The sequence below is a fragment of the Alexandromys fortis genome, unplaced genomic scaffold, assembly GCF_014885135.2.
Source record: "Alexandromys fortis isolate MF-2015 unplaced genomic scaffold, M_Fortis_MF-2015_v1.1 scaffold_30, whole genome shotgun sequence".
NCBI classification, from domain to species: domain Eukaryota; kingdom Metazoa; phylum Chordata; class Mammalia; order Rodentia; family Cricetidae; genus Alexandromys; species Alexandromys fortis.
This window is the reverse complement of record NW_026067922.1, coordinates 4,107,990-4,134,106: the sequence shown is the minus strand read 5'-3', so window position 1 is coordinate 4,134,106 and position 26,117 is coordinate 4,107,990. Positions and strand designations below refer to the sequence as shown.

General features: G+C 40.2%; 1 protein-coding gene across 2 annotated transcripts in view; it reads right to left on the bottom strand.

Annotated features, from left to right (window-relative positions):
* Positions 1 to 2,742: 2,742 nt before the first annotated feature.
* Positions 2,743 to 26,117, bottom strand: part of Wdr35 (WD repeat domain 35) — a 56,280-nt gene continuing 32,905 nt past the window's right edge. For both annotated transcript variants that reach the window (XM_050141976.1, XM_050141975.1), the window contains 12 exons: positions 25,647 to 25,857; positions 15,468 to 15,548; positions 15,042 to 15,178; positions 14,568 to 14,771; positions 12,757 to 12,903; positions 11,970 to 12,102; positions 9,321 to 9,431; positions 8,258 to 8,422; positions 7,215 to 7,355; positions 6,513 to 6,669; positions 3,902 to 4,142; positions 2,743 to 3,608 (listed from right to left, as the gene is read on the bottom strand). In XM_050141976.1, the coding sequence (XP_049997933.1) occupies positions 3,458 to 3,608; positions 3,902 to 4,142; positions 6,513 to 6,669; positions 7,215 to 7,355; positions 8,258 to 8,422; positions 9,321 to 9,431; positions 11,970 to 12,102; positions 12,757 to 12,903; positions 14,568 to 14,771; positions 15,042 to 15,178; positions 15,468 to 15,548; positions 25,647 to 25,857 (1,879 nt within the window). In that variant the 3' untranslated portion in view covers positions 2,743 to 3,457. The remainder of the gene's footprint in view (positions 3,609 to 3,901; positions 4,143 to 6,512; positions 6,670 to 7,214; positions 7,356 to 8,257; positions 8,423 to 9,320; positions 9,432 to 11,969; positions 12,103 to 12,756; positions 12,904 to 14,567; positions 14,772 to 15,041; positions 15,179 to 15,467; positions 15,549 to 25,646; positions 25,858 to 26,117) is intronic.

Genomic DNA, 26,117 nt, shown 5'->3' with positions numbered 1-26,117 from the left:
AAAAGCCCGGGTTAAAACCGGTCTCGCTGAACATAGTGGACAATGAGGACTACTGAGACCTCAAGAACAATGGCAATGGGTTTTTGATCCTACTGTACCTATTGGTTTCGTGGGAGCCTAGGCAGTTTTGTGGATGCTCACCTTACTAGACCTGGATGGAGGTGGGTGGCCCTTGGACTTCCCACAGGGCAGGGAACCCTGATTGGTGTAGGGTTTTTTAGTTTCTTTTGAGGTAGGATTTCTCTTTGTAGCCCTGGATGTCATGGAACTCACTCTGTAGAGCAGGCTGGCCTCCAACTCAGAGATCTGCCTGCCTCTGATCCTGAGTGCTGGGATTAAAGGTGTGCACCACCACTGCCTGGCACCAAAGTCTTTTTAAGTTAGATGATGATGGTTAGTATCATTTTTTTTTCTGTAAAGGTTGGCTGGGAAAGTCAATAGAAACCAATGTTGACTCATGAAGAACTAGGAAATGCCAAGGGACCTCTAACTGAGAGAGAATGATGTTTTAGATCTGCTGGCTACCCCGGTGATTATAAGCATTTAAGGAAGCGTCAACACCAGCCCTTTAATTCTAAAAACAACAGGTAAAAACACATCATACATTATTCTGTAAAGCAATGCTTGGAATTGCAATGTCAATATTTAGCAGATAATAGAGCACTGGTTCTCAGTCATCCTAACGCTGTGACCCTTTAATACAGGTCCTCATGTTGTGGTGACCCCCAACCATAAAATCATTTTTGTGGCTACTTTTGCTACTGTAAGGAATCATAATGTAAATATCTGTTTCTTGTGGTCTTATGCAACTCCAAAAGTGCTGCAACCCACAGATTGAGAACCATTTCAGTAGAAGAAAACTATAGACCTTATCCTCTGTGAGTACATTAATTCCAAATTTGACATTTTGGTTGTGAGCCTATCCTTTAATGGCTGAACCATTTCTCCAGCCTGCGTCAATAGAAAACTCAATAAAAGACTACCATATCAAATGCAGCAATACAGTGAAAGAATTATAGACTGTAACCAAATAGGAATTACTCCTGAAATACAAGGATAACTCTGCCCGTGAAAACTAACCAGTGTAACATCCCACTTTAGCAGAATGAAAGAAGAAAAACTGTGTGATCTTCTCAATTGCACACAGAAAAGCGTTTGCAAAATGAAACCCTTTTACTGTAACTGCTATTAGTGAGTCCATATGGGCTTTCTTGCCCTGACCACTCTCATGTGGCATATCTCTTCTCACCCTTTTCACTTCCGCTTTTATTTTTTTCATCGTCATTCTTTTTTTTATATATTTATTTATTAAAGATTTCTGTCTCTTCCCCACCGCCGCCTCCCATTTCCCTCCTCCTCCCCCAATCAAGTCCCCCTCCCTTGTCAGCCCAAAGGGCAATCAGGGTTCCCTGCCCTGTGGGAAGTCCAAGGACCACCCACCTTCCGCTTTTATTTCTTAATGGGTCTATATTTTATTTTTTTAACGGGTCTGTGTGTCTCTTTTCGCATGTGTGTGCACATGTTCATGGATATGAGACCAGAGGTTGATGAGTATCTCCCTCAGCTGCTCTGCACTTTACTGGGACAGGGTCTCATGCTGAACCCCAGTGCTTGCTAACAATTCTCCTAGGCCAGCTAACCAGCTTGCCCAGGAGATCCCACCTGAACCTCCCAACTGCTGGGGTAACAGGCAGGCTACTAACATCTGTTTTTATGTAGGTACTGAGAACCCGACTTCTATCTTACCAGGCTCAAATTTCTCTAATTTTTACTAACCAGATATTTAATGTGTACCATATAAGAAAGTGCTTAAATAAGCTTAGTCTTTTGATTCATTTTTAATTTTAGAGAAATGTCTAAATGTCTTGTGAAACACTTGTTTGTTATATACACATTTCTTCAACTTCACCTCTTTTTTGAAATTCAACTAAAATATAAAATGAACACTATTTCTTAAAAAGTTAAAGCTATTTTCACTTTCTCACCTATATTCTTACATATTTCCAAAAATTAATACTATGAGCATATTACTTTCATAGTTAAAAATACTTTCTTAAAAACACTGAGAAAATAATTACAGAAATAGACAGCAGAGGGCAACATAATATTGCTGTCTTCATTTTGCATTTCCAGAATGAGAGTATGAAGCTATGTCAACAAAGTTGTCTTTGTGACCATTTTTAACTTGTCTCTGAATGTGAAATTTGTGTGATCTCTGAGGGCACAATTCTCACAATTCTCTGCCACGGACAATTTGCCTAAAACTTCACCGGGAATTTGTCTAAAAACTGTTAGGTTTGTCTCCCATGTGATAACAAATGTGATGTGAGTGAGTGTGCGTGTGTGTGTGTGTGTGTGTGTGTGTGTGTGTGTCCCCACCAAAATATCTAAACAAAGACAACACAAGTACATATTTATACATGGTAGCAAAGAAAAACATGGGAGTAAACATGCCAATTTTTCCTTCAGAATTTATGGTTTTCGTGTTTATTTCAAATAAAATCTGTAAAAATCTAAGATCTAAAATCTGAAAATACAGAAAAGTTATTTTAAAGTTCATTTTAGCAAAATATAGACCTTCGTATCGTGACTGAAGGTCAGAACGTGCACTCAGACTCACTGCTCGCTTGTGTGGCCTCACCTGCTGCTTCCACATTCCAGCACCTCGGCCTCCAGAGTGCTTGGAACCATAGCATAACTGAGAATACGTGTGATGATAAGGAACAACAGCATTACTCAAAATCAGTTCATTCATGTTTATTACAAGAAACATTGGTACCAAATCCCTCTTCTTGAATGAGGATAAAATATTTTTTAAAACTTCAAATAATAAGTCTTAAAATGCCATCTCCTCATTTATGAAAAGAAAATATAGACGAGTTTAATCCTTAGATAGAAACAGAGCTGGAACAGAGCTCCTTTCATACCAGAGTTGCTCAGCCTCCCTGAAACACAGGCTCTGTCAACTCTCTACTGCAGGTCTGCCCTCCCCTGCCTCCTGCACTACCTCTCGAGGGTTGGCTAATGAGCTAGTAGCCTTGACAATGATGAATATTCCTGGTGGAGAGATTTCCGTGGTAACTTGCCACAAACTAAAAGCTATATAAATGATAAATGGACAGACAGGAAATATAGAAAAAATAAACTTCACATCTGTGGGTATTGTGTGAAAACGAGTCAAATTATCTCACATTTGAACTGTGATGCATGAATTATCTTTTTTTTTCCAGTACTGACAATGGACCCAGGGCCTTGTGCATGCTTGGAAAGCACCCTACCACTGAGCTACATTCCAGCCTCATTTTATTATTTGATATATCTTCTATACAAAAATACAACTACAAGATGTTAAAATTGATTTTCATATTAAACCTAAGGAACTCAAGCATTATTTCATATACATGTGCGGATAAGTACATATATCTCATGTATTTTACAGTTAACAAGGTTCTTGCCTTTATTCTACCGAACTGTGGCATAAAGGACAGAAGTTATAGTTACTGATTTCCTGAGCAAGAACATAGTGCTTGCACACTTTGCACACCCAGAACTGATACTCGATGATTGGGCTTCCAGTGGCAATGCATGTCGGCAGTTTTCCTTCTCCACTGCAAAGAGTAAGAGAGAAAACAATTAGACTTTAAAATATGTGATTAGTAAACTATCTAATATACTTTAAATACTCAAGAATGAAAAACATTGCAAGACAAACTTCAAATAAAATACCTCATCTCAGTTTTTTGAATAAAACCTTTTCTCTAAATGAAAAAAAATACAGCATTACTATACCCTTCTAGGATAAAGTTGATTTAAATATTAACATAAACTCCTTCAAAATCCCGTGCTTTATTATATCCAAGGTTCTAATCAGGTAAATGGCATCTAATTACAACGCACGTACCCTTCAAGAAGGCTGTTCAACTCCGACTTCCTGTTGTCCTTTGGCATGTGTTTGGTGAAGATTTCCAGAGCCAGGTCTTCATACTGCTGTTTCTGTTCTGCACTGAGTGTCTCTAATGATTCCAGTTTAATAAAAGCTTTGGAACAGGTACCAAAAGCTCTGCTCGCGCAAGCACAGAGTGCTAGTAACGAGTAGATCTCAACCGAGGGAATGATGTCTTCATAGTCTCTCAGATGAAGAGCTACAAAAGATGGGCAATGAGCATCGGCAAAGAGAAGCACAGTATGAACACGTGTGGGACAGGATCCATGGATGCTGTTCTACCGCAACCTACATGAGCTTTGACAAATGTTAAAGAATAAAAACTGCTGAGGGCCGGCACACCAGCAGGAGGAAGCAGAGAACATAACGTCAGCTCCAGGGATCTGACGCCCTCTTTTGGCCTCTGGCACTCGCACAGAAATGTCACACAATCACACAGACATCGTCATCGTCATAATCATGATCAACAGTTACGGGCAGGAAGAGGACAGTGCTGGGGAAGAATGAAGAGTGAGTCTGCTGAACCACGGTGCTGGTCATGCCTCTAATTACAGCACTTGGCAGGCAGAGACAAGAGGACGGCAAGTTCTGCCTCATCACACACACACACACACACACACACACACACACACACACACACACACACATGAAGATAGAATTTCCGAGCTGTGAGGGGAAAATACATTTTAAAAATTTTATTGTATTTGCGTGTGTATGGGGGGGTAAGAACATGTATATGAGTGCAGGCCTGAGGAGGCCAAAGGAAGCTGTTGGACATCCTAGAGCTGGAGTTAAAAGCATCTGTTAGCTACCAGATGTGGATGCTAGGGTCAGAACTCTGGTCCTCAGGACAGAGCAGCAAGTGTTCTTACTGCTCAACCTTCTCTCCAGCCCCAAGGCTACATTTTAAATAAATAGTTACAGACACTGCATCACTCCACTGTGTAAAAAAGAACAAAGAAAAAGACTGAGAAGCCTGAGGGCACCGCCACCAATTCCTTCCTCAAGGCTGCTGCTTACAGAGGCTACAGTAAACCTCCCTCTTAGGAAAGGCTCACAGAATCCACCACGAGATCATCTCTAGGAGGCAGGGAAGCTCATCTCCCACGTACACACTATAAACCAGGAGCTCGAAAAGGCAAAGGCGTGTGGTGAATGGTGGCTGTGCAGTCATGGGTCAGTCAGGCAGGCACATGCTTTAGTTTACAAACTACACTCACTGGAGTTAGTAAATACAAAGAAATATCTAAGCCCTCGGATGTCGTTAATCCAGAAGGATTGTACATTTATACTGTATGTAAATAATGTATGAGTGACAGTCCATAAAAAGCCATAGACTGTGATGTAGCTGTCAGAACTGTCAGAGAATGTTTAGAAATGAGGGAAAGACTCCTAACACACCCCTGTGGAGGGCAATGGGGGAGCAACCCTAACACACCCCTGTGGAGGGCAATGGGGGAGCAACCCTAACACACTCCTGAGGAGGAAAATTAAGTTCTGATGTGGAAAAATGTCTCATAGGAAATTCACAGAAACGATGCTATCAGGCCTGATGACCTGAGTCGGATTCCCTGTATCCACATGGTGGAAGGAGAGAGCCAGCTTTCACAGGTGTCCTCTGACCTCCACACACAGGTCACCACACACACACACACACACACACACACACACAAAACAACAACAACAACAACCTAACTGAATAAATGTGATTTTTCTAATTAAAAAGAGAAAAAAAAGTTACTCAAATGTTCACAACTGTTATCTCTGAGCTAATATCTTTAGCTAATAAACTAAACACACAATTTTGACACATACAGCTAAACGCAGAGGGGAAAGAGTAAAATTAGTATAAAGACACACAGAGACGCTAGCTCTTCCTGCTCAGTCTCAGTTTAGGATGGTGCTCTGCAATTCCGGAGGTCGTCTGAGCCTGCTCCCACAGAGGTCACTTGGCGATTTCTCAGAAAAGTAGGAAACAACCTACCTCAAGACCCAGCAATACCACTTTTGGGTATATACCCAAAAGATGCTCATTCATACCACAAGGACATGTGCTCAACTATGTTCATAGCAGCATTGTTTGTCATAGCCAGAACCTGGAAACAACCTAAATGTCCCTCGACTGAAGTATAGATAAGGAAAAATGTGGTATTTACACAGTGAAGTACTACACAGCAGAAAAAAATAATGTCATCTTGAAATTTGCAGGCAAATGGATGGATCTAGAAAACATATTGAGTGAGGTAACCCAAACCCAGAAAGACAATTATCATATGTACTCACTCATAAGTAGCTTTTAGACATAAAGCAAAGAAAAACAAACCTACAATTCATAATCCCAGAGAACCTAGACAACAATGAGTACACTAAGAGAGACGTACATGGATCTAAATACATGGGAAGTAGAAAAGGACAAGATCTCCTGAGTAAACTGGGAGCATGGGGACTATGGGAGAGGGTAGGAGGTGAGGGGAGAGGAAGTGAGGGGAGTGGAAAAAATATATAGCTCAATAAAAACAAGTTTTAAAAAAGTTTAGGATGTCCGCCACACATTATGTGAGGTGCCCACCTGTCTTCAAGGCCGTGTCCACGTATCCCTCGTAGAGCTGTCGCTGGGCGAGTATGAAGAAGTGGTAAGCCTCAGCTCCTCTCCAAGCGTTATCTGTGAACCGACTGCTTGTGGAGAGAACTTCCTCTTCTAGCAAGCCAGCCAGGGCAGAAGTGGCCTGGGAGGGAAGCCAGCACACTGGGTCAGCCCAAACACAGACAGTCAGCCCTCATAGCACAAGAGAGCTATTACTATGGAGGTGAGGTCTGAAACTAAGACATCAACACAGCTCCCTGGGAGATGTCGGCATCTCTCCTGCCGTCACGGGTTCGATTTCTCTATCACAACCCACAGCTTTCTAAATTAAGATCAAAGCTTAGTATAGACCTGATTAAACTTTAAGCCAATGTGAAATTTACTTAATGTAATAAGATTCATTTACAGCAAAAATAGAATATTCTAAGTTTTTTTAATTCTCTGATTAAAAACACTTTAACAAAAGTAAATTAAAGCATCTAACAAGATAGTCTTAAAGAAAAATGGTTCTCCACATCTCTACAGAGAAATGTCTCAGCCTGCATACTAACTCTAAATGCAGCATTGCTATTCTCTAAGCTCCTTAACGAACTGAACCATCCGACAAAGGGAAGCGCTTGTCCAGGGAGAGAAGTGGGAGAGGACCTGGCATTGCTGCTATTTAAGTATGGAAATGTTCTCCGTTACCTCCGAGTTCTTCCCTTTGACTTTCCCTCGCTGAGCGTTTTTCATCTGCTCATGATACTGCTCGATGAGCAGGGCCGACAGCACATAGAGCTTCTTCACACGCAAAGGCTTCGTCCTCTTCTTGGCCTCTTCATCGGCAATCTTTAAACATTTCAAAATATTGAGACACATACTTCCTGCCGTATATTTGTACAAACAGAGTCATTTCCAAAGTTAACTGAAATTTGATTCTTAAAAGATGAGGGAGAGTGGTAGGGTGGGATACAAATGCAACTATGTTCTAGACTTGAAAAGCCATTGTTTTTTCTTCAGTATTCAGTCACTTGAATAGAAACTAACAACCTTAAAAGTAACATCCATTAAACAACTAAATCAGAGTGGAAAGAATGGTGTGTCCTTCAGAAGTTTATTTAAATGATTTTGAGGAAAAAGTTCTCTTTTTATGAAGTCAAGCAAGGAAAGAGGATAACAGTGTAAAAATTTTGTATTCTGTATAATGGATATTAAAGAAATATGTTGTTTTAAAATGTGTACATTTTTACAAGGACTTACAACTTTCTTATCAATAGGATTTAATTCCAGTTAAAAGAGTTTGGTTTTGGCCATCCCAGAAAATTCTTAAATTCTTGGTCAGCTTCTGTACCAAATGCACAGGTGTTTACGAGCTGACAAGTTGCTGTTACCCATAACTACCCTTGTTAGCAGATGGCAGCAACAGGCAGACTTGCAGTGATTTTGCTGTGACAAACACTAGTTTACAAAGAAAACAGAGAATGCTTTTTTTCAAGCTATAAAAGAAGATATAAAACTAATTGTTCTAGTTCCAATTCTGCGTGGATTTCTCCAGTGTGGTGGTATGTAAGTGCATAAAAATACATTTGAATGCCTATTCTAACTGCACAGAAGTCCACCAAGACATAAGGCTTTGGGGCTGCTTGATTTTGGTATGTGTCATTTATTTGCAATTTTTTTAATAATAAGGTTTAAAGTTAAAACAAGCCATGACTGGAACAAAACAAATGTCCAGTAGGACTGTGCATTACCTTATACATCAGTTTGGCTGCTTCAAAAAAGTAGCTGGCTTTCCTGTAGAGCTCTATGGCGTCCAGGGTCTTGTTCTTCTCCAGCAGATGCGCTGCATACCGAGCCAGCAGAGATCCAATTTCCTTCATGCTGTGACTTTTAGCCAATTCAACAGCTTTGTTCCACTGGGAAAGCATTATACCACTCGGTCACCCAATATTCCAATAGCTACGTCCTAAAAGTCCCACAACAAGCTCCGAAGCTTGTAATGAACGCTAACACTACTTCAAAATGGAACAAAACCAGTACATAGTCTAGAAGGGATCTGCAGTCAGAGCATGCATAAGTTATACAAGCAAACATTTCAAAATAACTGAACCATCTAAGATGGATTTCTTGGAGAAGTGCATTTGAAAATGAAAGTCTCAAATTTTATAATCACATTAATCTTATGGTTCTAATTTTGTACATATTATAAGACAGAAAAAGAACCCATTTTTTAGTTTTCAATGTAAAATAAATATACAGTTCCATTTAAGAAGATATCATATTAGATTTAACATTTACAGATTATGTTTATAAGGCAAATGGATCTTTATAAAAAACACTTAAAGAAATGCTTAAAGGAATGCACTGATAGCCAACAGTTTCTGTAATAATTCTGCACCTATTTTAGTTAAATTTCAAGATTTAAAAAAATCAAATACATGTTTTCTATAAAAGAGAAAGGAAATAGATTTGCCAAAACAAATATTGCTCAAGTGGCTCAGGTCTGTCCTTCAGCAATGAATGACCATGAACCTGGTCCTTTCCTGGAAACAAAACCCAGCCCTAACAAAACACAGGAAACTGTGAAATTACTTCCAGACAAAGACTTGAAAGTTCTGTGTTCCTTGGTTAGCTAAGTTGTGAGCAGGTCATCCTTGTGGTAACACAAGAGGTTATGTGCAAATGCCCACGAGCTAGGCTTCTTTCCCCAAAGCCATGCCTAGCCCTCCACGTCTCACACAGAGACCACTTCAGTGACTTTCACTTAATCCCTAAGACAACAATCTCCCGTAACGGCCACTGTCCGCTCCTTACTTGGTTGAGGTGTACGCAGGTGTCCACAGCGGCCTTCGGTTGGTTACACTTCAAGAATGCGCTCACGGCTTGTTCACACATTCCAACTCTCACAAACATCTGTGCTATTTCCTGTAAGTATCAAACACTATTACCAGATTTCACGGACCTGGGAAATCATTAAGATCTTAATTTATCAAAACTCCACTGGGATGCATGAACAATAAACTGGTGGGGATATCGCTGGTTAGATTGATTTTTCTTTCAGACTGAGGCAGAGGCCACACGACAGGATGGGTGCCACAGTGCCCACTTCCACAGAACTAGTGCTTCCCTGACAACACTGCCCTGCCTTCCTTTAGATCTGCAGCCTGAGGCCAGGAGCACTGCCATAAGTTCAAGACCAGCCTGAGATACACACTAAGACTGTCTCAGTAAAGAAGGTAACAAGGAAAAACGAAGCATAATCCTACTGGGCAGTGTTAAACACAATAATAACCTGTAAAGCAACTGATGTGTTACTACGTTCAAGCTCTCAACCATATTAAAAGTACCCCAGGGGGCTGGAGAGATGGCTCAGAGGTTATGAGCATTGCCTGCTCTTCCAAAGGTCCTGAGTTCAATTCCTTGCAACCACATGGTGGCTCACAACCATCTGTAATGGGGTCTGGTGCCCTCTTCTGGCCTGCAGTCATACACACAGACAGAATATTGTATACATAATAAATAAATAAATAAATAAATAAATTTTTAAAAAGTACCCCAGGACCTGGGGGGTGAATCTCAGTTGGTAGAATGTTGCTTGGCAAGCACAAAGCCCTGGGTTTGGTCCCCAGTATCACATAAGTGGCATGGTGGTGCATTCCCAGTACACAGAGTCTAGAGGTAGCAGCATCAAAAGTCAGCCCTGGCTACATCTAATCTAAGGAATACCTCATGTCATCCCTGTGGTCCACATCTCTAACCACAATTACACATGGATCAGTTGGGACCAGGAGTTGATGCCCTCGACAATAAAGCAAGATCCCTCTCAAAATAAAATAACTAGATAGATGGATGGATGGATGGATGGATGGATGGATGGATGGACAGAGATAAATTTTAAAAAAAACGCAGGCTGGGGTGGGAGACAGTTTAAGGTCCAAATGTCAGGTCCTAGCATGGCAAAAATAAAAAAGGAAAAAAAAAAACCCTTCGTCAGTTTTAGAAGCCAAACCAAAAACAACTTCCTCCTAGGGTGGCGGGAGGCCAGTGCATCAGCCACTACCACAAACCTTACTGCCGTGCTTTGGTTTCTTTCATTACTAGCTAAGAGTTTTTTCTCACCCCACCCATCACTTCAGAAATACTCCGGGGCCAGGGGTGGGGTGCTAGCGAGATGGCTCAGTGGTTAAGAGCACTGGTTGCTCTCCCAGCTGATCCGAGTTTTGAGTTTTGATTCCCAGTACCCACATGGATACTTTATATCCAACAATATTTTAGAAATAGTGCCTACGTTTTTCTTATAAGTACATTCTAATTTCTCAAAAAGCTAAAAAGCACAAAAAGTAGGATTGCTCAAAATTTTGTGACCTGTAAGAAACCAATCTCTCAATACTCTAGCCGTTTCCCAGCCTCTGTGTCAGCCCCCACGCATATGCATGTGTGTAACTGTGACCGTGTACCCCATGTCATCGTCTTCATTTCCCACCATGCCTTGTGCACATCATCACACGTTACAAAAGCCCTCTGACTTCAGAGCACAGCTTCACCGTATTTGCTGCCAGGCCAGTTGTAAGTGCTGTGTACTTGGTAATTTATTGCTCTGGATCCCATACGGCCATTTTTTTCTGCTTCACCAGAGATGACACTAGCAGAAGTTCTACTGTTCTCATACCTGGGGTTCTAAGAAGTTCCTGTTTCTCTCCAACTTAAGGGAACACGCAGGGTTGTAAAGAAGGGCAAATGGAACCGTGATGATTAGGGGAGCCAGCTGCCCCTTCACAAGGGACCTCAACTTCCAGAATTCTAGACTTGTCTATTAATTAACCAAGAGTTTTTAGTATGGAACCCTCAACCCGTATGTGTATGGCCCCTGTGGCTGGGAGTGGCTAACTCCACAGGTACTGAGTCACACACTAAACAAATAAAATACAGACACTAACAGCACCCGACAATCAACTCAGAGGCTAAAACTAACAGTCAAGGAAGGGACACATAGCTTTTAGCCTGTCTTTTAATGTTGAACTTCACTGTTGAGCTGACCTTTCAAATTTAATGAGAAGCAAATTCTGAATGATCTTGGACTCTTCTGAAGAAAATCCCTGACAGCGCATAACCAGAAATGTTCCAGGCACTCAGCTGAGTCTTGTAAGCAATTTTAAGAACTTAAGGTACCACACAGGTTGTGCTCTGGCAGAGAAACCACACAGGCTGTGCTCTGGCAGAGGAACCACACAGGCTGCGCTCTGGTGAAGTACTAAGGATCTCAGTTATTTCTCTTTGCTCAAGAACTCTGTAATACTAACATACTGACTCTAAAATAATATTAAAGCATCGTTCCATGTCTAAAAAACTATGACATTATAGATTAACTTTCAGTTTTCAATGCTGCAGAGGATATTTTGTGACTAAAAATCAATGTTTTATTTAAAAAAACAAACACCAAAAATTAAAATTTGGAATACCTACTGGAAGCAACTTGTGGTTTTCTGGAAGCGAATTGGCAAGATTCTCTAACCCCTCATAATCTTCTAGCATATAATAGCATTCGGCTAGGCGCTCCTGATTCCTGCCTTTTACATAATACTGCACAGCATTCAGCCTGTGGACAAAAAGGAAAACCTTCAGAATCAGTCTGTGAGTCTCCAGATAAGCAGGAACTTCCCCCAAAGTAGTCTTTCATTGGGGTTACTAGTGTTTGTATTACTTCATCATCTCTAGCTACACAATAGCTTTAAAGAACACAAATTATTTATGAATCTAAAGACAATGTAGCATATTCTCCTTGTAATATTCTTTGAATGCTCTTATGTTGTTTTAACTTACAGTATCATAGAAGTACTCGCATCACTGACATAAATAAGCATATTGATCCCAATGAAAACTTAATAAAATGATGCTTTCTGAAAACAATCTGTAACAAAATAAGTAAGCATACTTTTGTTTTTACTATGTTTACAAATAAATCATATAAAACAGTTGAATCTCCAAACAGTGGAATGCTTCCTGAAGCTAAGTATAAGACTCATGTACAGATGGCAAAATTACACCATGCTCATCTCTCAGCTCAAGGATGGCTTGATCTCCAGTGTGCATTGGGAGAGCAAGTGCCTCGGGGCCATTGGAATTTCAGGGTTTAGGAGAAGGCCTTCTCTCTGAGGGCGCTGTTTTCTGGGAAGCGAGTCTGGGTGACATGTTAACGCTAGGCACGCAGGAATGCATCAGGCCCATCAGGTCTTTCAGGTCGCCCACTCACCACTTTTGGCGATCAGCAAAGTAGTCTCCAATGGCATTGTGGGCTTGTTCCAGGAGGCTGTCATCGGCATCCCCAGACCCAGTCTTCAGGAGGTGCAGGACTCTGAACCAATCCCCCAGTTTCAGCCTCAGACCAATAGCGAGGTCTCTACAGGAAAAAAATTCATTCATTCACTCACTCATTCATTCACTAATCCACTCTAAAACGTTTGTCAGTTACCTGCTCTGTCCTAGACACAGTTCCGGGAACTTAGATTATCTCCAAACACTCCCCGGAAACAGCCTGGCCAACTGAGGCAACTGAGAGGGGACAAAGGCTATGGCTTCAAAGGGTTGAAACTTAATCCCAGTTGTGGTAGCATGGAGACAGGGTATGTTTGGGGAAGCCATGAAGCCTCTCTTGTGAGATGATGAAAGCCTTCATGAAAGAGCACCAGAGAAAGCTGACGTCCCTTTGTCCTTCTGCTTCACCATGTGAAAATCCAAGGCACCATCCTGGAAACACAGACTGCGCTCCTATCAGGTATCACATCTGCTAGACCCTTGGCCTTGGATTCTTCAGCTTCCAGAACTGTGAGGAACAACCTCCTGTCCTTTATAAATTACCCAGTCTGGGCACTTCCGTCACAGTGGTACAAACAGAAAAGACGCTGGAGTAAAAACCTGTTTCTAGTCTTCTTTTCCTAGATCTCCAACTTACTAAGCAAATGAATTATGTAAGTAATAATTACATATTTTCATTTATTTCTTAGACACAAAAAGGCTTATTTCAGAATGAAACATATGGTATAAATGCTTGGTTTTGCATTTGTTCTCAGGGTTTAAAATGTATTAGAAAACTTCTGGGAGTAAAATACCAATTAGGGAAAATTAAATTACATGCTTATTGCTGAAATGAAGTTCATACATTCTATAAAAAAAGCTAAATGTAAGCCATAAGAGAATTTCCCTTTTCATTTTTATGATTCCTGAGAGAAGAAAATTAAATAATGACTTCAACCAGCAAAACTCAAATTATGACCTATGTAATAAATAATAAAAGTCTCCAGTCTTGCTGGGTGGTGGTGGTATAAGCCTTTAATCCCTGCACTGTGGAGGCACAGGCAGGTGGATCTCCAAGATCAAGGCCAGTCTGGTCTAAAGAGTAAGTTCCAGGATAGCCAGAACTACACAGAGAAACCTTGTCTCAAAAAAACCCAAAAGACAAGTCTCCAGTCTCTACAGACTTCTCAGTTTCTTTACCAATGGGCAACACCTCCACAGTCATGTATGAACACATATGTAAACAGAGCAAGGGGCTGAGAACTGGCTCAGTGGCACAGCATGAAGACCTGATCAGATCCTTAGCACCACGTGAAAGCCTGGTGTGGCCACTGCATCTGCGACCCCAGCACTGAGCAGACAGACAGCCCCAGGGAGCTGCCCGCCAGGTAATGGAGCCAAAATGTCAGTTTCCAGGTTCAGTGAAAAACCCTGTCTCAATAAGGAGGAAAATGGAAGTGGAAGGCACCCAACATTTACCTACAGCCTCCACAAATGCGCATGTGTGCAAATACATGTACACCACACACACACACACACACACACAAAATTTTGAAAAACAATAAATAAAATCAGAGAGAAAAGCTGCTCCCAAATTATAAAATATAAGTTAATGAGACATGTGAAATGCCCAATGGTATTCCAAAATGAAAATTATTTTCTAAAAGAAATGGTTCGCTATATTTAGTCTACTTTATATATTTATATTCCCTATTTGTACAACACTATGAACTGAAGAATACTTGGAGAAGGCTGCCTTCATTAATTTACCTTCTGTCCATGGATAGATACATTCCTTCAGCTTCTTCAAACCTGCCAAAGTAGGCAATAATTTCAGCCTGCTTCATTGACTCTCTCTGCAGATTCCCCAGGCGCTTCACAAACTTGATACCTTGGTAATCCTTGCAGCGCACAAACGCTTGCTGTGCCATGTACAAGTCCAGCTTCTGGAGGGCCGCCTCGGCCAATAGGCGCCTTGATTTTAAAAAGAAATAGAAAATCTACTGTATATCACTAATAAACAAGTCTTGTATCAGAAATCAATTGGTGAAGCATGGTTTAAAAAAAATCTGGTAGATCCTGGTGAAAATGATTGTGTTAGCACAGGCAAACATTTTTCATATAACATGTTTAAAAAGAAGAGATTCCAGTTCCAGTAGGAGACTAGTGTGAGAACAGGGGGTGACAGAGTTGGGACTTTAAAAGCATACTGACTTTGGGGAATGTTGGGGATTTTTAAAATACCAAAGTCGGGGATGAGGATTGTCCTCTATGAACTGAGATGCGTCTTCAATCCCAACCTTCTCAATCAATGCTCGACTGTCTCGCAGGGACCGGATCTCAAAGTTCATTATATAATCCTTGCTAGGGTGGTCTGGATTCTGAAAGTGGAGATGAAACAAAAGAATTCAAAAGGATGCCTGTAGGGTACACTTCTTCCTTCAATTAAAAATAATAATAAAATGAAACAAAGTAGTATCATATTGTGAGCAAAACAAAGAAAAAGAAATCGCCATATTTGGATCTTAAGGGCTCTTTGGAAAACAGACAAACGGGGTTCTCCACGGGCAGTCAAGCTTCCTACACAGAGGTGCAGACGATGGCAGAAATGGTCCCCCAGGTTTCTCTCAGCTCCTTTTTTCCCCCAGGTACAATTCTGTTGCTAGTCACCTTTAGAATCTCATCCAACAGAACAGACTTAATTTCCAAATCTTCAAAGTTGCAAATATATCCAGAGGTCTGAATGGGTTCCTTTAAAGACAAAAGCGAATGTTATGTCATATAAAACAGCCCTAAGGAATCCTGATTTAAAACTGTATTGTCAAAACTTTCAATTAAGAAAAAAATAGAATGTCAGTAGTGTCATATACCCAATGCCTAAATAGTTAACATTCCCCTGTATACACACCACTGAATTTCTAGCTCATATCACATTTCACCTCTAGAATTCTGTACATTTCTCTAAAAGAAAAGGATGCTTTCTTACCAGACCACATTATGAATTGAATTCCTAGTAAATATGATAAACATTGTGGTATGGGAAGTCTTCTGTATATGTGTTGCTTTTATTGGTTAATGAACAAAGAAGCTGCTTTAAGTCAATGGCTTAAGAGAATATAGCCAGGCTGGAAAAGATATATAAAGAGAGTAGGTGGAGTCTGTGAGAAGCCATGTAGCCAGTGTCAGAGACAGACGCCTCCACTGGAGCCTGCCATAACTTTGCTGGTAAGCCACAAGCCTTGTGGTAAAATATAAAATAATAGAAATGGGTTAATTTAAGATATAAGAGCTAGCTAGTAATATGCTTAAGTTATCGGTCAAACAGTATTGCAAATGATATAGTTTCTGAGTAATTATTTTGGGTCTGGGCAGCCAGGAATGAATGAGGAGCCTCCATCAACAAACTGGTGAACCAACATGGTCTGAAACATTTGGGATTGATGCCCACCACCCACTTCATGTCCAGATGCTTTTGTGGCCCCTCAGGGTCAGGAGGAATATATCTGAGACCATGCCCATGACTCAGTGCTCCCTACCTGGGAAAGTGGTGAAATCAGGTCTACTAGGAGTATACAGACAGGAGAGCATGGCAGATTCCTGCTGCCATAGACAGAGATGGCATCCAGTGCATTGCAGGGCAGATTTAGTTTTTACTAAGATAAAAAGGGTTTATGTACTGCATGCCCAGAGTTGAGGTAGTGAGGATGGCTTCAGCAGTCCCAGAGCAGACAGTGAACTACCTCCACCATATTAAAAGCCTGAGAGAGGTGGAGCCAGTATCCAGGGCCAATGTGACCAAGCTGCTTACTGTTTTAATAAAAGTGTTCCTGGTCAGAAAAGGATTACAGATATGCAATAAAGACAGATTCAGACAGAAATAAACCTCTGAATGGGTCACAGTGTTGGACAAATGTATGTAGGCTTGGAGAGAGAAAGAAAACTATATAGACAATTATAATATAAAAGAGTACAGACAGTTACAGTCATACATTAAAGGAATAAACTCGTAGAAAAGGTAATAGAATAAGAAAAATAAGCCATGTAAAGATGGAATATACAGGGCTGGAGAGATGGCTCAGTGGTTATGAGCATTGCCTGCTCTTCCAAAGGTCCTGAGTTCAATTCCCAGCAACCACATAGTGGCTCACAACCATATGTAATGAGATCTGGTGCCCTCTTCTGGCCTGCAGACAAACACACAGATAGACTACTGTATACATAATAAATAAAATAAATAAAAAGATGAAATATACACAGAATTTGGATTATGCATATTATTGTGTTTCCTTTAAATTTTTTGACTGTAAAGGAGCTAAATACAGACAGACATTTCATTGTATGGGCTGCTAAGCTAAACCAACATACATATTTTAAAGGTATCTTGACTTCAAATTTTGGGTCTAAGGATTTGTTGTTTTGGAGAAGAGGTTCTTCTTTTGTTTCCAGAGAATGAGAACCTGTGGATTCCTTCCAGACTAATGTAGTTTGATGGCCCAAGACCCCCCAAAAGATTGTTATGAACTCCCCCCAAAATTACTTCATCCAACAAAAAGGAGGAAGCAGTTTGGAGAGAACTATGCCCAAATCCCCAAATATTGTTTATAAGTGTTTGTATACATTTAAATGGGGATATGCTATAGAGATTTGCATTGGTATGGATCTTGGTCTATTGATAGAAACTTTAGGTCAATTTTGTTATATGTATATTTCTGCTCTTTATTAAGGTATTGTGACTGTGTAGTTCATTTTAAAATGTATAATTAAAAATATATATTAATAGATCTATCTATAATAGTCAAGCTTGTAGTCATGTTAGTTCAATTTACTAGATATATAGAGATATATTTCAGTTAGATAGGTATTCTTCAAATCTTTCAAAGACTACAGAATATGGTATTTGAAATGTTTTAAAAACTTAAACTTCTCATGGCAATGTGACACATTTGTTCCTGGCAACACCAATTACTTCAAGAGGAAGATGGGCCTCAAAGAGTTTGTTAGACATTTGGGCAAGAAACTGTTCTTGCCTAGACTGCTTGATGGTATGCTGTATAAACTGGGCATGCATGACCCACAGAGAAATGATTGCTAAAGTTGCCTAAAAAAAGGTGAGAAAGTCCTTTGGGGTTCCTGTTTCATGAAAGAGTTTGCCAGACATTCTGCAGGACATAGAAGAAAACAACTGAGGGACTTTGCCATTACATGGCATAACAAATCTTCAAATTTCCTGCTTCATGGAAAAGCTTGCTGGATGCTATGGGCCTGTAGGCTGAAGACTGGATGCCCCAATGTTACAGAAGAACTTTGGGTGACTGTCCAGGTAGCAAGATGTCTCTGTCATTTCTAGAGTTTTGGAAGTTGCTGACAATGCACTTTCTGTTTACTTAAGTAATAGTATATCCTTCTGGAGTCTTTGATGGAGTTGAAGAATAGATAATTATAATTATAGTTTGTCTTAGTTATGATGAAAGATAAAGTAGTAACTGTAATTCTTGTTTGATACCTGTTTTGTTATATATAACTTTACTATGTTAAAATTAAGACCTTTCTTTTCATTTAGAACAGAAAAGGGGAAATGGTGTGGGAAGTCCTTCTGTATATGTGTTGCTTTTATTGGTTAATGAATAAAGAAACTGCTTTGGCCTGTGATAGAGCAGAAAAGAGCTAGGCAGGAAAACTAAACTGAATGCTGGGAGAAAGTAGGCAGAGTCAGAGAAGAAGCCATGTAGTCACCTACAGGAGACAGTCTCACCGAAACCTTGCAGTAAGCCATAGCCACATGGCAATTCACAAATTAATAGAAATGAGATAATTTAAGATATAAGAGTTAGACATAAATATGCTTAAACTATTTGCCTAAGAGTATTGCAATTAGTACAGTTTTGTGTGATTATTTCATGAGTCTGGACAGCCAGGAAACAAATAAGCAAGCTCCTCCAACAACACTGTATTTGGATCTAATTAAGTGCATCTTAACATACAAATCCCACAGCAAACTGAAGCCTGCCCTCTTTGCATCTGATATACTTCTTATATATGATTTTATTTGTCAACATGTAAATATATTGATGTTACATGAATGTCTCTTATCCTATAAATAGTTGTAAGGAAAAAAGTATAGGCCCTACATATTGTAAGGTAAATCAGTTGTCCTTCATTCTTAGCAGAAAACAATAGATATAATATTACATAAGACAAAATAGATAAACTTCTAATCTACTTAAAACCTCTAAGAATACTATAGAAGAAACAGATAATAGCTGCTAGTAATGGAATCAACAAAATTATATTTTTTGTAATATATGTAATACAATTATACAATTACATAATTATGATAAAAGAAAGATGCCAAATGAAGAAAAATAAAGGTAAAAATTCACAGTTTGGGTTCAATCTGCCTAGATTGAGGCTCTTATATGCACAGTAGATGTATCAAATGGGGTTTCAAATATCTTTTCTTTGAAAAATCATGAGTTGTTCGTTTAATCAAATAATATGAGAAAGGTTTAGTTACCTTCAAAAAGGTGATTTATTACATAGGGGAGATAATATATTTTCAAGAGTAACAAGCTCACATAAACAGAGCCAGGCAGGCAGTCATGCCTGTAATCCCAGCACACGGGATGTGGAAGTAGGAAGGTTATGGGTTAAGAGGCAGGCCTGTGTGACACAACATGACTCTGTCTCTGGAAACACCACCACATCCACATCTGTGCACACTCAGAATCAAAATTTAATTTGGAAAAAAGAATATGTAATGACATATTCTTACAATGTCTTTATATAGAAAGACCCAATGTTTTGATTATTTTGATAATATCATATAAACCAAATATACTTGTATAAACCTGTTTACCACTAGAAAAAATTTTAATTAGATACTACACCAAAGCAAGTAGTTAAAAGGTGAACTCAACAAAGATAATCTATGGATTAAAACAATATACTACCACCCTGGAAAAATAAAGTATAAAAATGTAAACCATTCCTTTAATTCTGTGATTCTTCACAACAGGATACCTTAAAATGTCAGTTCTGCTTAGTGAGACAGAACTGATAACTATGCAGAAAAACATAATTGGGATTATAAGATTACTGTTTTAATAAAAGTTCTTTAAATGATGAAAAAAGACAGAGAAAGGGAGAATGGGAAAGGTGAGGCGAAGAGTTTGCACCACAGTTTATAAGTGTCGGCATATAAGTAATGCACGAAAATCTAGGGGCAACTCGTTTCCCCAAAGCTCTGCTTCTGCTGGTATTATGCTCTGGTTTCCTTTCTATTGCTGTATTAAATACCATGACCAAAAGTAACTTAGGGAAGGAAGCTAACACTTCCAGGTCACAGTCCACCCTGAGGGAAGTCAGGACAGGACTCAGGGGAGCTTGAAGCAGAGACCACAAAGGAATGCTGCTTGCTGGCTCTCCTGCAGACACACACTTATACAGCCCTGGATAAGCTATCCAGTGAATAGTGTCAACCAGAGTAGGCTGGGCCCTCCTACATCAATTAACAAGATAATCCCCACACAGATAGTCTCAGGGCAATGTGATCTAGAGAGGACCTCAATTGAGACTCTCATCTCGGGTGACTCTAGGCTGTGTCAAGGGGACAGATAAAGCTAACTAGGCCAAATTACATCAACCAACTTTATTTTCCAAAATAGACTAGCAATTCACCCACACCACAAGCGAACACGGCGCATCACACTAACGAGTGACAAAGTAGGGTACACTCACATGGGTGGTAAAAGCCAGGTACAGCATCTAAGCTTTGGTATGCATTACTGTACCAAGAAACCCTGGGGACTTCACTCAGCACAGTCAGAAACTACACAGCATATGTAATACAACAGGCTTCCTGAAGTGTCCTTACTTAACTACTCAGTCTTAGCACACTGTGACACACTGAGGCTTGACTACACCTATTTAACTAGATTGAGAGATTATATTATCAAATTTTACACTCATCTCACAAATTAGTCAAGAGGCTTAAGGGATTCTTTCAAAAGAATCTGCTAACTCCAGGATCACTGATAACACAAGCAACAAGCTGACTACTCCCTCCCTCACAACATGGAAACAGTGATCTCTCAACCTATCTGTCCTCCTATGGAAAAGAAAATAGGTCCAGACAGTGTCAGACCATAGCTTGCCTCCTGAGTGCTAACGCAGAAGGCTGTGTCCTGAAGGAACTTATCCTGTAGCTCTGTGCCCAGGTCTCTTCTCACAGCAGCTGGAGAAAGGGCCGGTAGAGCAGCGACACCTGAGCACAGAAGAAGCAGAGGCCTCCGTCCTCAGGAACGCAAGGTGAGGGAGAACAAACAGCACAGTGTAGAAACAAGTCTCCACGGAGCTGAGGTTACTTTTAAAAACTGATCTAGTTCTAAACGTAGTAGAAATTGGGGTTATACCAAGCCAGAAAACAAATTCAAATAAAGAAAACAGTGTGTGTGTGTGTGTGTGTGTGTGTGTGTGTGTGTGTGTGTGTGTGTGTGTGAATAAAGGCTAGTCTGTTAGAACTACTTATCATTTCTCCAGACAAAGATTTCACTTGGTTGCCCACACTGCTCACACTGTGAAAACATAATGAAGTCCATCTCTGGGCATATGGCTCCAGGCTTACAAGGAAGGGAGCCAAGAATACAAAAAGGACTCTGGCATTCAGAAAGTAGCCTCTCATCCTCAAGGTCTCCTGTGTACACCTGTCAAATTCCCATACTGATTTTGTGGCAAGAGCCAAACGTCCCTTGGGTCCTCACAAGAAGCCATGCAAAGGCAGTTGTCCGGGATGTCTTTTCTTTGGGCCATTTCTCAGAGTCTAAGAATTACAATGACCACACGGCTCCTTAATGTTTTAACGGGGCCTTTAGGAGCACCTATCATATCACTTCGTGGCCCAGACAGTCACAGAAGAGCTCAAAGGGGAAAATGCACAAACAGCATGGTATCTTAAAGGGGCAACAGCACACTACTAAATGAACGGCTACAGAAAACCTTTAGCAGTTCTTCTCAAGAACAAACAAACAGAAACTGATGAAGACATATACTGACTCATCTCTCATTGTTTACTCTAGTGAAGTACAACAGAAAATTCCATATTGAAAATCATTAGTACTCCAAAAATTGTTTTTAAATTTTGTCTTTTTGATTAAGCCACAGATCACATTATTTTTCATGGCCTAAGCGCATAGGTAAGAGTTGATCCAGAGTAGCTTGAGGGACAAAAGAATCCAGAACATAGAAGTCAGCTGGAGGGATTCTCTCATAGAGAAGCCTGAACCCACGCTCTCTGGGATGTCTTTCTTTCTGACTACATCTCTTGCTCTCTTAACTTCATATTTAAAGTCTATATTGAAAATGTTTTATTATAAGTTTTCATACAAAAAAACTAACTCTGTTTCAATAACACCTCAGAAGTGAGCTATAACTAGAAAAGACCGGGAAATGCAGAGCAGGAGAAAGTGGCTGCAATGTGTGTGAGGGTAGTCGCGTACAGAAAATGTGTGAATCACTGAGTGGCCTGGAGAGAAAATAAGAAACATGAGGTCAGCAATCCCACTGAAATCAGAAATAAGACAGGGCTGTCCACTCTCTCCATAGCTATCTAATATAGTACTTGAAGTTCTAGCTGGAGTAATAGACAACAAAGGGAAATCAAGAGGATACAAATTGGAAAGAAAGAAAAACTTCCAGTATTTGCAGATGATATGATTGTATACATGAGTGACCTCAAAAACTCTACCAGAGAACTGCTACAGCTGATAAACACCTTTAGTAACGTGGCGGTTTACAAGATTAACTCAAGAAAATCACTAGCCCTCCTATATACAAATGTTAAGTGGGCTGAGAAAGAAATCAGAGAAATGATGCCCTTTTACAATAGCCACAAATAATACAAAATAGATTGGGGTAATTCTAACCAAACAAGTGAGAGATCTGTATGACAAGAGTTTTAAGTCTTTGAAGAAAGAAATTGAAGAAGATATCAGAAAATGGAAAGATCTCCCATGCTCATGGATAGGTAGAATTAATATAGTAAAAATGGCAATCTTACCAAAGCAATTTATAGATTCAATGTAATCCCTATCAAAATCCCAACACAATTCTTCACAGAACTCGAAAAAACAATACTCAACTTCATAAGGAAAAAAAAAAACAGGATCGCTAAAGTAATCCTGTACAATAAAGGAACTTCCAGAGGTATCACCATCCTGACTTCAAGTTCTACTATAGAGCTATAGTAATAAAAACAGTTTGGTATTGGCAATAAAAACAGACACATGGATCAATGACCCTCACCTAAATCCACAGACCTATGAACACCTGATTTTTGACAGAGAAACCAAAATTATACAATGAAAAAAGAAGGCATCTTCAACAAATGGTGCTGGCATAAGAGAAGAGAAAGTGGGAAGTAGCCCTGACACTACTCCCTGCTACAGCACCAGCAGCACAGACACTGAGACCAATAAATAGTAAATGGGACCTCCTGAAACTGAAAAGCTTCTGTAAGGCAAAGGACACTGTCAATAAGACAAAATGACAACCTACAGAATGGGACCAGATCTTCACCAACCCCATATCTGACACAGGGATGACCTCCAAAATATATAAAGAACTCAAGAAATTATACATCAAAATACTAAATAATCCAATTAAAATGGGTTACAGATTTAAACAGATAATTCTCAACATAAGACTTTCAAATGGCTGAGATACACTTACAGAATTGTTCAACATCCTTAGCCATCAGGAAAATGCAAATCAAAACGACTCTGAGATACCATCTTACACCTGTCAGAATGGCTAAGATCAAAAACACTGATGACAGTTTATACTGGAGAGGATGCAGAGTAAGGAGAACACTCCTCCATTACTGGTGGGAGTGCAAACTTGTACAGCCGCTTTGGATATCAGTATGGCAGTTTCTCAGAAAAGTGTGAATCAATCTACCACAAGACCCAGTTATATCACTCTTGGGCATAAATCCAAAGGATGCTCAATCATACCACAAAGACACTATATCAACCATGTTCATTGCAGCATTATTCCAGCATATTCTGGCATAATAGCCAGAACCTGGAAACAGCCACCTAGATGCCCCTAAAGCAAAATATGTGGTACATTTACACAATGGAATATTACTCAGCTGTAAAAAACAATGACCTCATGAAATTTACAGGCAAATGGATGGAACTAGGAAAAATCATTCTGAGTGAGGTTATCCAGACCCAGAAAGACCATCATGGTGTGTACTCACTCATAAGTGGATATTAGGAGTAAAATACAGGATAATCAACCTATAATCCACAGACCCAGAGAGGCTGGATAACAAAGAGAGTTCAAAGGGGGATGCATGGATTTCCCTGGGAGGGGAAAAAAGAGATTTCTGGGATAAACTGAGGGTGGAGTGGGGGTATTTAGGGGATAAGAACTTGAGAGAGAGGGTTGGGCAAACTGGATATAGGAGGCGGGCTGGGGGCAGGACAGAGGGGAAGAGTAAGGAAAAAGAAGTCTTGATAGAGGGACCATTTGGGGTTAGGGAGAAACCTGGTGCCAGGGAAATTCCAGGAATCCACAAGGATGACCAACGCAGACTCCTAGCAATGGTGGGGAGGGTGCCTGAACTGGCCTGCTCCTGTAATCAGATTGGTGACTAATTGTCATCAGGGACCCTGGACAACAATAACTGATGGGTACAGATGCAGAGATCCTTAGCCAAGCACTGGGCCAAACTCCGGGAGTCCTCCTGAAGAAAGGGAGCAGGAATTGTACAATTAGGGAGGTCAAGGTCTTGACAGGGAACCCATAGAGACAGCTGTGACCTGAACTCATGGACTCTTGACCAACAGTTAGGGAGCCTGCATGGGACCAACTTAGGCCCTCAGCATGTGAGTGACCACTGTGTAGCTTGGTCTATTTCTAAGGTTTCTGGCAGTGAGATCAGAACCTGTCCCCATGGCTTAGTTGACTTTTGAGAACCTGTTCCCTGTCCTGGATTACCTCACCCAGTCTTGCTGCAGGGGGAAGAGCTCAATCATCCCTCAATTTGATATGCTCTGCTTTGTTCAAGTCCATAGGGGGACTACCCCTTTCTGAAAGGAGACAGAGGAGGACTGGATGGTTGGTTGGGGAGTGGGGTAGATGGGACGGGATGGGGAGGGGAGAACAGAAGAGAGGAAGGATAGGAAACTGTGGTTGGTATGTAAAATAAGTGAGAAAATGTTAATTAAATAAAATAGAATTAAAAATAATAAAGGCAAAATAGTAACATGAGGTAAGCATAAACTAGCTACATAAACACAAGAGAATAAAAAGATGAGGCAATCCCAAACATACATATTTAGAATGCTTCAAGAAATTTTGTCAAATAAACCTGGTGATTTTCTTTACTCCTGTTTGAACTTTGATAAGAGAAAAAACAAGACTACTGAGTGGCCATGATTCCATGTCAGTGAGCTTGGTTTTGGTTACAGGTAGGATCTCACTACATGGTCCAAGTTGGCCTGGAACTTCCTAGATAACCCAAGTTGGCCTCAAAAATTATGGTTCTCTTTGCTCTGCCTCTCAGGTCCTGGGATTACAGGCATATGCCTCGATGCCCAGCTATGAGTCCATATTTTAAGAGAATAAGTAGCTGGGACATGCCTTTCAGAGAAAGCAAAGGTATTTCAAAGGCATCATTCCTGCTATGAAACAAATATTTTTAAGCCCTACAGAAATTTTTTAATTTATTTTCACAAATGTGTGCAGTAATATCAATAATTTATTCAAAGAAACCACAGAAGAACATCCAGGGTTTTAAAGTTGGCTCACTATGAACTGTTAACATTCATTTCTTGTTTGTACCTCAGGATCCAAGTTTCTGAAGACATACATTCTCGTCTTCTCCATCATTGCGAACAAATCAGGATTATCCTTGGCCCACTTCATATCCCAGACATCTTTGCGTTCCAATTTCAACAGTTCGCCAACTACTTGCTGCCCTGTACTGTCTGTCACACGAGTATCCAAGTCAAAAAAAGTCAAGACTCCAGCGATGTCGATGATAGCAAGACGACTAGAAGTCACACAATTGAAGAAGGGAAAATTGCAAAATACTATCAGTGGTCAAAAAGTCAAATTGCCTACTGCTGTTCTTCAAGACCCCTTTATCAGAAACCCGGAATGTGGTGGAACTGACTCTAAAACTTTTTTTTCGATTTTTTTTTTTTTGAGACAAGGTTTCTCGCCTTTAAAATTTTTTAAACAAATTTAACAGAAAATAGAAACTACAGGCTGGAGAGATGGCTCAGAAGTTAAGAGTACTGGCTGCTCTTC